Source organism: Lipotes vexillifer, unplaced genomic scaffold (genome assembly GCF_000442215.2).
Source record: "Lipotes vexillifer unplaced genomic scaffold, Lipotes_vexillifer_v1.1 scaffold120, whole genome shotgun sequence".
Lineage (NCBI taxonomy): Eukaryota > Metazoa > Chordata > Mammalia > Artiodactyla > Lipotidae > Lipotes > Lipotes vexillifer.
Window position 1 is genome coordinate 4,023,242 of NW_006791240.1, and position 11,329 is coordinate 4,034,570.

At 33.8% G+C, this 11,329-nt stretch overlaps 1 protein-coding gene across 1 annotated transcript in view; it reads right to left on the reverse strand.

Moving 5' to 3' along the window:
- PDS5B (PDS5 cohesin associated factor B) overlaps positions 1 to 11,329 on the reverse strand; it is a 120,960-nt gene that overhangs the window by 79,492 nt on the left and 30,139 nt on the right. Inside the window, exons 11-13 of the mRNA XM_007464260.1 lie at positions 9,504 to 9,655; positions 8,141 to 8,254; positions 2,028 to 2,109 (exon numbers count right to left, since the gene is read on the reverse strand). Coding sequence (XP_007464322.1) covers positions 2,028 to 2,109; positions 8,141 to 8,254; positions 9,504 to 9,655 — 348 coding nt within the window. The remainder of the gene's footprint in view (positions 1 to 2,027; positions 2,110 to 8,140; positions 8,255 to 9,503; positions 9,656 to 11,329) is intronic.

Consider the following 11,329-nt stretch of genomic DNA (forward strand, 5'->3'; position numbering starts at 1 on the left):
TCCTGGAAGCGTGTGTACCGCAAGGGGAGAGGCCACAACAGTGAGAGGCCCACATACCCAAAAAAAAAAAAAAAAAGTACAATACTGCAAACTACAGAGTCACTTTGAGTGACACTGAGCAAATCAATTTAGTTACATGAAGTAGAAGGGCTACATTACTAACAAAGAATAAAAACTATCTTAATCAGAAGGAATAATGAGGAAGCCAATGAAACATGTACTGATTATTATATCTAAGAGTCTTCCTGGTAAAATAGGCAGAATTATAAACAGCCAAAAGTTAAACACAGCTTTGTATTTTTTTCCTAACTTTATAATATATACTACAATTCTCAGTATAAAGTGAATATTAAGTAATAAGAGACTATAAATTCTCGTTTCACTAGAATTCCACTTTAGAGTACTATCCTCCTCCCTTCTGTTTCTTCTTCATCCCCTACCACACATGAATGAGAATTCCCTCTTTGATTTGGATAACTTGTTAATTATTTTAAGATAATTTAAAGGAAAATACCACAAAGTAGAAGGGAATAAAACATTGTAATTGAATTGAGATTGTATTTTATTTCACGTAGACTGAATAGGAATGTCATGAGATCCTCCCAAGTTTTTATGAACAGGCAAAGGACAGAAGCCCCCACTAAATAAAATTTAAAGGGACAGTGAGAGTCAAAAACAAAGTTATTTTTGGTTACCGTCTCATACATCACACTGTTCAACATATGATCTAAACACTTATGCTATTCGGTTGCTAATGACTTCAATAATGCCTAAAATCAGGAATAATTTTATACACATGCAAATAAGAACATTCTTGCAACTTTACCTAAAGGAAGTAAATTAACAAGTCTCTAGGTGGCAAAAAAGGGTACTTTATCCAGAGCTTATTATCTGAAACACACCAACACTGCATTATAACACTGACTAACACACGTTTATTTGGTTGAAACACACTAACTTAACTGGGATTTTCCAATTTTCCTCCTTCGCACAGAATGTACTGAAATAGCAGAATCTCTAAAATTAGTTTTAAGTCATTGACTATAAGGAAAAACTTTTTCTAGCAGGTTCAATATACTCAGGAATCACAGAAGGTTAAATTATGTTCAATAAACCAAAAACAAAGAGGTCATTGTTAGCCTATAAAACAAAAATACTACTCAGTTGTAAGCTTCAATCAGGCAAACAGTGGTATGAAATGCCTCATTACTAGTGATTTAGAGGTTAAGAAAAAAGTGAGGTCACTATAAACCACTCAAACAACTATTGTTAGCTCACTGATTTTTAGGGCAAACGGCAAGATTTACACCTAGGAAAACTGGAAATTTTCTCCCCTTAGATGAAACAACTCCATTCTGTTGACCTCTGTCCTATGAACATGAGGTATATGTCCGGGGTGGGGGGGGGGGGGGGGGGGGGGGAGGGTCCACTGTGCTTGAAAAAGAAACAAAAAATAACACTACACTGTTTTCCCTGGATGCAATTTAAAATGACCAGGCACACTGATTTTTAGATGAATTATACTTTTTATAGGCCTACATACAACATTCTCAAACAACATCAACTGGATGAATAACCACCATTAAATTATAATTATGAAGACCAGGTAATATATTAAAATTACCATATTAATTGTAAGTAAAAATATCATGATACTAAACTATAATTACATGATATTAAAACTTTCTATAACCACAAGACTATATAAAGATGATGGGAGCATTTCAGTGTAGCAACATTAAGTGTAATTTTACTGTTTTCTATGCTTTCAATAATGCTGAGTTATTGTTTTGGTTTTATTTTTTTAATTTTAAAGCTACCAAAAAGGGCTTCATTCTGTGTACACAGAAGCACATTCTCCTTCCTGTTGGGTATCACCTTTTGCAGATACAGTAAATTTAAATTTTTCTAAGCAATAAGTTTCTTAAAAATTTCAGTGTTCTAAGTTAGAGATCACAGGTTCTAGAGTCAGAAGTGTTCCACACAGAACAGTTGTTCAACACATAGCAAAAATGGTGATAACTTACTTTGGGTTGCTTAATTAAGTCAAGCAAATCCTTTACTTGATGTCGGAGCAGATTTTGACATTTCCACATTTCATTCAGTGCTCTGAAAAACACATACATAAATTTAAATAACAAAACAGGATAAACATCCTTCCAGAATATCCCAACCATGTTAATTTTTTCTAAAAGTTCAAATTACAAATGGAGATGACAGAGAAGGGTAAAATTTACAGGACTAAGCAACTGATGATAATGAAGAGAAAGAGAGAAGTCAAATATAAGAGATAATAACATTTGAGGAGATGGCTATATCAAAAGAAAGGGATTAGTGGTGGTTGCTTTTGCTTTGGTATAAAAATAGTGAAAATCTATCATTAACTGGAACATGTTTGTAGGCAAGGGCATAGCAATGAACTGCAGAGATTACAAACTTAAGAAATAAAGCAATATTTAATGGAGTAAGGTCTTGTATTCAATAGCAGGCCGGATGAAAAGGAATAAAAGACACAAACGGAAAAGACTGAGCCCTGAGAGAATGGAGATACTCTTTCCTGAAACAAAAATATTATAATTTTACATAATATATATTATATACTTTTATTTATAAGTAATATTTATAAATTACATTATATGTATATAAGTGAACATTCATTTTATATGGCAAAAATTTTGATCACCGTAACACTTTTATTGTTCTCAGGCAGAAATTTAAATCTAAAAAAAATTATATAGGTACTCAAGAAAATATACATAAATCACAGCAGTTAATATTATTTAAATATTAAGTTATAGAATATCAGAACCACTCACATTTAAAATTTTAAAAAGGAAAATTTCCAAAACCAAATAATACTTCTCATTGTTTTCAATTATCTACACTTCTATTAACCTCCACTATCACACATATGAAGCAATGCCATAAGAGTAATTTAATATAGAAGCATATAAAACCATATAAAAACACACTTTTTTTTTTGATAGAGAAGGCAATTGTTTAATATTTTCACCCTCCTCAGCAGTATGTTTTAAAAATACCTTTGCATTTTTTAAAGGAGACAAGTTAGCTTAAATTTGGACAATTCCTTTACAGTAGTCCCTTCAACATGGTACTGGCAAAACAACAGTACTGGGGCATTTTCATCTTGAAATAGCTAAACTTTACGGTCTTCCAGTTACTAAAGTTCCATAAAGTTTAACTGGCACAGTTTAAGAATGTAAACATTAAAACAAAAATGACCATTATCCAGAGGACTGTAAATAATTTTCAAAGAAACAGAGTAGTCATCTGTGAAATTACTTGTGAACTCCAAAGTCAATGAATTCTCTCCTTACCTATACATTTTATCACTACTTAAAACTTCTGAAGGCCCTGGATTTTGAAACTTGCTTTCACTTAAAGCAGAAAAATAAAGCAGAAATTATCTTATTTATTAACTTAAAGATGAAATCTTAAGCAATTCTAAAGCTTATTATAAACTATTATGGCTATAGCTTAAATCAAAAAGTGACCATCACTGACTAAGAATTTGTATGATAACATTCAGGGGGAGCATCCTCTTGAGCATTTCAATTAAATTATATTAAGCAGCAAAGACAATTTGTCCTTGTGCTTTGCCTTTCTAAACAGTACTTAAGGAAAAAAAGTTGTACTAGTAGAAGCAGTATTACTAGAATAGGAAGACAAACATCCATTTATTTAATATTAGCCTGAATTCCAGCTCTGTCACTAAATAAACATGAAAAATCTGGATAGAGCCTGGATACTCTTCCATTTGTTAAGTGACATTTTAAGTAGACAACTAGTTCCCTCACTATGGCTTCTCCTTGCTTGCAACAACATACCACAGGTTTGCGTCAGTTCAAAGAAAAGGACGACTGCCACTGGGCTGCAGTCAGAAACCTGTCCAAACGTTGAAGAGAAACTCTCCTCCAACCTTCTACTCCCAATTGGCAAATTACCCATCAGACTCCACAGTTCAAAGCTGTCTAGATGAGAGCCTGATCAATGAAAAAGAAGATCACAACCAGGACACCTGATACTACCACTTACTCTTGTCACTGACAGTTGTTCTGGGGAACTTGCGGGAGGTGGAAATACACACCATGATCAGACAGTACCCAAGCTTGCCTCTATTCTCCTTTCCAGTAATCAGTATACTTATAGTTAACCTAGGGACTTACCCAGAAGTGGGTACACATCAATAAGTCTAAAATATAGGAAGCATTTTGTCTTCCCCAAAAGAACACAGATATAGAATAAAATATATGGCTCTTTCAGTAAATAAGAAAAATCCTTACCAAACAAGTTCTTAGCAGGAACCCGCCCGCCAAGCAGCTATTTTTCTTTTTTTTTTTTGGCTGTATGCGGGCCTCTCACCGTTGTGGCCTCTCCCCGTCGCGGAGCACAGGCTCCGGACGCGCAGGCTCAGCGGCCATGGCTCACGGGCCCAGCCGCTCTGCAGCATGTGGGATCTTCCCGGACCGGGGCATGAACCCGTCTCCCCTGCATCGGCAGGCGGACTCTCAACCACTGCGCCACCAGGGAAGCCCCCTAAGCAGCTATTTTAAAATACTTTTCAAACTAACTAGAGGTCACAAAAATTCAAATGACTTTCTGGGCTAGAATGGTAATGTAAATGAATGAAGTAGGACAGGTGTTATAATACAGAGTAGTATATACAGTGGACTGTGGTGAAATTAGAAACATTAAGTAAAACATCAGTATTATTAGTATTCAGGCCAATGAAAAAAATGAGAAAAAATTTGATACCCAAAAGACTGGCAAAAAATAAGATGCCTGATAATGTTTTGGAGTAAGAGTATAAATTAGTATAATCATATTGGGAAATAATTTGACTAGTTTATAATGCTGAAAACGTGCATTCTCAGCAATTCCAGTCATAGCTGTATACCAGTGATCCTAAACCCTGGTTGCCCACTACAATCTCCAGAAACACTTTCCTAAAAACCCCAATGCCCACACTACACTCCAGACAAATTAAATGACAATCTCTGAGGATGAGATTCATGTGTCAGTATTTTTTAAACCTCTCCACGTGATTCCAATGTGCAGCCAAATTTGAGAACCATTCATAACCATACGTTAGAGAAACCCTTGCATGTGTATACTAAATTGAAAAATGTTCACAGTAGTACTATTTGTATTATTAAAAAAATGGAAACACACAAATGTCCATTCTTTGCACTGACTCAGATTTGCAATGCCAAGATGATGGAATAAAACTGTGGTTTAATGACAAAGTAATTCAGTACCACAGTGAAAATGAACGACCCACAAGCTATATATATAGAGTAGATGAAGCTTAGGAACATAATAGAGTGGCGTGAAAAAACAAGTCACAGAAGACTATAACCCCAATTATTCCGTTTTCATAAAGTTCAAAAACAAGCAAAAATTAAAAATATATTATTAAGGGATACATAAATACATATGATAAAACTTTTATAAAAGGAAATGAGAAACACAAAATTAAAGCTAGTGGTTTCCTCTGGGAGGGAGATAGGAGGATGAAAGAGAGAAGTGTTCACAAGTTGGGTGGTAGATTCATACATAGTTTTATTTTATTACTGTGCTTCAAAACTCATGATTTGTGTGCATTAAATACTTCATGATAATAAGTGTAAAGACTTTTGGAGAAAATAATCACAGATAAATGTAAAGTTAAAGTGTTAAGTAATAAAATGTTAAGAAGCATTAGGTGTATAGTTGGTCACTTAATTCCAAGAAGTTGATTAAAATAAAAAATAATTTTAAAAACATTATCTCTCTCTCTCTCTCAAGTATTTTAACTTAAAAGAGATAAATACTCATTCACTCACCAACCATTTCTGTAGAATCAACTGATCCACAGATTGGAAATTACTTTCAACTTTTCCATGACATTATCTTCCAGTATATCTCCTATGTCACCATTTTTTCTTTTTAATTCAATCACATGGACTTGTCATTTAAGTGATGAATGATATCTGATAAAAATATTTAGTTTTGAAACTGCTATTTATGTTTTGTGTATTCTATTTTCAATTATTTTTTATTTTCTTTTCCACTTCTGGTATTAAAGTTTTCATTAATTTTTTGCTCCTATGGGTTTAGAAGTTATACATTCGAATTCCATTTTTTTAGGGGTGACTCAAAGTTTTAATATGCACACTTGATTCATGGTCTAATTAACCAACATGTCTGTCCTCACTCTTATATGACAAAAGAACATTAGAACACTTTACCTGCCATCTTAACATGTTGTTATCTGACAGGGTCCACCCTGGCATGGGGCGGGGTATCCCAGGGACTCTCAAGAGAGTTCACATATCATTGCAGTGGTGTACACTGGCACAATATCAGCCTAGATGATAACCTACTTTTTAATCCAGACCCCAACCCCTTGTAAAGAAAACTTTATCCTATTCCTTCCTTCTGGATTCAATTTCCTTTTTTATTCTTTAGTAATTTTTTCAAGTAGGATTTATGAGTGGTGAACTCTCATTTTTTGCTTGCAAGTGTCTTTAATTCATTTTTACTCCTGAACGACAGTTGAACTGAGTCAAGGCATCCAGATTGGGTGTGATTTAAATAGGTTGTTTCAAATGGGATATATACATATCCTATCTCATCCATTCTAAGAGGCCATCAACTGCACCATGAAGAAAAGGATGCATTACAGTTCTACAGATGCTAGCATATGAAATTTTTATGTTTTACAATTAATTATAGAGGTAACATATTTTACTATACGCAGTGGAAAAAGAATGAGCTTTGGAACCAGGAAGAACTGAGTTCAAATTCTGGCTTTGGGGCTTCCCTGGTGGCGCAGTGGTTGAGAGTCCGCCTGCCGATGCAGGGGTCATGGGTTCGTGCCCTCAGTCCGGGAAGATCCCACATGCTGCGGAGCGGCTGGGCCCGTGAGCCATGGCCGCTGAGTCTGCGAGTCCAGAGCCTGTGCTCCGCAACGGGAGAGGCCACAGCAGTGAGAGGCCCACGTATCACAAAAAAAAAAAAAAATTCTGGCTTTGTCTCTTATTACTTGTGTAATTTTGTGCAAGTTCATTTCTCTGTGGGATTCAGCTCATCATGTGTAAATCAGAAAAAAAAATCATTTATACTGGGAGTTTACAAGCTTTTTCTATAAAAGGCCAGAAAGTAAATATTATAAGCTTTGTGGGTCATAAGGTCCCTGTTGAAACTACTCAACTCTGCCAATTGTAGCAGAAAAGCAGCCACAGTTAACACATATTCCTGTGCCTGAAGTACAGTGGGTATCAAGAAATGTACATTTCTCCCCCTACAACCCTTTTTCTCAACATTCCTATGAAAGATATAAATAGCATACATAATAATTTCCATGTGGGAAGTGCAGTTAAAAGTCCCATTAAGCTGTGGTAGGAATGAAAATTATATACAGCTCCGTAGACTTCTAATTTCTGAATATTTAATCCCCAGTAGCTGGGGATTAAGTTACACATTCACTGGAATACTGATGATCTAAACTTTCTGAAACCTAGAGCATATCCATCTCTAGGCCTCAATTTCCTAAGCCTCAATACGATTCAATAGCAATGCCTATCCCATGTCCAAAATGCCAATTCCCTAAAAAGCCATACAAAAGCACTTTTTGAATGAAACATGGTCATAAAAATGTATTTGTGCTTACCTTTATATCAAACTATAACACCATGTTGAGGCTATGCAGCACAAAAATATGTATCCTACTGCCCTACACTATAATTCAAATCAGTATCAGGTGAAAATAAGAAAGTACTAATTTCACAATATGGACCTTTCTAATGCCTTAAGGAAACAAACAAAAAGAAAAGGTACATCAGCATTTCTTGAGACAACAACATGAAAATCTGGAGAGAGAAAAACTAAATCCTAAAAGATTCCATGTCAATCAGCTCTGCTTTTTAATTAGTTACAAAAATCCTTGTTAATCTCATGTTAATAGCAGTACTTTCTGAAAAAATATCCTATCCAAGTATTTTATTGTGTCTGACCATTTAAACAATGTTTGCATTACATAAATTGTTGACATTTAAAAATACAGTTGTTTTCTTTTCCATAAAGTCCAACATACTGCAAAAGATGGAAAGAACAGAGTTTAACATTTGAAACATACTTCACAGCATTTAAATCCAGTGTGGCATACAAATAATATAAGCATTTCATCCGTTCCGTAGTTTCCAAATTGTGGGGGACCATGTATTGAGCAAAGATCCGTTCAACAAGCAATCTACGAAAAAACATAAAGTACTGTATTAATTTCTTTAAATGTAGGTATTATATGTATGTAAATTTCCAAAACACATAAAGAACACATATAAAAGAGCTTCTTCTTTCTGAGTAGAGATGAGATTTCCAAGTCAAAGATTTCTTTCTATAAGAAGAGCCAAAGAAAAAGTTTTAGCTGGATGTACTGGAAACAGTCCTACACCTAAGATTAACTATTTCTGCATGACCTTGGGCAAGTTATATACCAGGGACTCAATTTCATTGGCTAAATAATAAAGGGTTAAAAAACTACACCAGAACCTTCCAAGTGACAAATTCTAAACATCTATAAGTTAACCATAAAGAAATGTTTAAGATTGTTGACTTTTTGTAGTGATCATCATGAAAAGAGACCTAGATAAAAGTAAAAAAAAGAAAAAAGGGAGAGAAAAAAAAGAAAAATTAAATGGTGAGGGGTGGGCTATGAAACTATAACGCAAATCTCTGTGCACTGATGCCACACACTCAAAAAGCTTAAAAACGTCAATTTTCTAAAAATAATAACTATAAAGTCTCTTAGATGATATCAACCTAAGATACTGTTTCCTACTTCCCATACCTCTTAAAATTGTAAGATGTCCTACTGGTTCTTAATTTTCTCATTCTCACCTGTTAATAAGCAAGATCATTTGGACCCCACTAAAAATTTATCAAATCAATGCAGACTGCAAGCAGAATTTACAGTTCTACTAACTACTAAATCGCTAAGTTCCATATAAGATCTAACCTTACACACTGGAATAGAAAAATACAAAGATAATATTCAGATAATGTGTTTTTATATAAATTTATAAACTAGTTTTTTTAGTCTTGAGTAGGAATTGTTTTTATTTAAAATGTCTAAATCCAAAGGGTGTATGTTTATTTTAATTTTATTTGAGAAAATGAATGTGAATCCTTAAAACACAATTATCTATGAAACAAAATTTAAATCATAATTACACACTCCTTTCAAATATTACTCTGTTAAAACATAGTATACGAAAATGACCATAAAAGACGTATCCATCCCTAAAGTTATATGTACATTACTACTTCATTTATGGCTTTGGTGGGAAAGCAACTAGTCACTCACTACCTTTAATTTGCAGTAAAAACTGAGGAGGGAGTTTAAAGTTATAAAGAAAATAGTTAGCCTAAAACAACAGCTCAACAACAGTTATATAATACCAAAAGCACTCAACATTTTACATGTGGTGTCTTTAACTTACCTATCATCAATACTATTTTGATAATATATATGTAGCAATTTGTCTTTGATCCATGAAATCTGTTTTGCAGCATCCTTCCCAGCTGCTGATTGTAAAGCATATTTCTTATAGATCTGGGCAAGTCCCATCATGGCTTCTTTGCGCACTCTCCACTTAAAAAAAACAAACAAAAATTTTTCTCGTAATTTAAAAATGCCTCCATTATATTAATTCAGTAAAGTCTAGTTTCCCAGTTATTTTATTTACTTTACACAATTTATTTTCATCATACCTCAGTTCCTGGATGTCAATCTGTAATGACTGTATGAAAAAACACAACTATCATTTTAATATATCTACTATGTCAAGCACAGACATCTATTAACGTACATAAAGAATTTTAATGCTTTGATATCTTATACCCATTACCAGTCCCTAAAAAACAAAACTCAATCACAATCTACTTAATGTCACGTAGAATGAGTGAGGGAAAGCATGCTACCAAATTGTAAAAGGCAAAGACAGTTAAGTGGATAAACTGTGAGCTATTCCTTACAGAGTTTTTTCCAAATTATGGTCTATATTAAGCATACCTGTATTAAAGGTATACATGACAATGGCTTTATCAGATGCTGAATGCAAAGACACATCAGTGGTTCATTTGTATATCTGGCAAAGACGTTCAGGTATAAAGGTATTCAAGTATTTTCTAAAATAAATACATATCTGTTATAGTATACCTAACATTAATTATCTTGGTATGAGTTTAATCTTAAATTTTACATAAACACAGCACTATAATCAGTAGGATGTAAGTAATATTAAGAACTTCATGAATCTGCGAAGATTATTAATTTTTCCTTTGCAGTCTGTCACTCACAGCAACGTTTTTCTCTTGGTTTCTCTTTCAATTAATTACAGTAAATAATAGTCCTTATTTCATCCATCCACTGCATACATATTGAAGTAAAAGACTTCAAAAGCTTTACTCATAAAATAAGAATTCAATATGTCTGTAAAAACTTTATTCCAATTCCCTATCTTATCTCTAATTCCCAAAAGTGCTACTTTAGGGAAAATTTAAAGATATAGAGCATATTCTAATACTGCCAGTAACATAAATATATTTAATTATTTTTTGGTACTCAATTAATATTTATATGAATGAACCAAGCAGTCCTATGATGAACACAATATGATGATCAAAAACATACATGAATTATGATCCCAATAATACACAAATACTTAGCTTAAATTCTAAGTGTAACTATGAAAAAGTTTACTTGAACACTTAGAAGGCTGTTATCCTACCATGATGCAAACCTCCTTTTCCTTCTTTATAGCTTTTGGCCTTTTCATTGTTTAATACCCTACTGAAATATTCAATAACAACAAGTCTAAATTTATCAACTAAAATAAGTTGCTCTGAATACCTATAGATTTGGAGGGAAAACCATGCAATTCCTGTCCATGTACTCTCTATCCACAACCCACATGATCAAAGAGAGAATTAAATGATGGAGATAGCACAATCGACCATACAAGTGACTTTCAAAATGTTGTGAAGTTTTTACTTAGTTAGAGCTATTCATATCTACCAAGTGGCCTCCCACTTTCTTTGCTTATTAACCCCTAAATACACCAAAGATTTTCATCCTTCACCAAAATTACTCTTAAGTCTAAGCCTGTAAAATCCATGCCATCAAGGAAAGGCAAACGGGAGGAGGTGAGAATAAATATTCACTGAAACACTTACTGAGTGCCTAATACATTCTAGGCAACATGGAATACAAATGTAAGACACAGTGCCCTCTTCAGAAGCCACTAACTAAAGAGTGGAGCGGTTC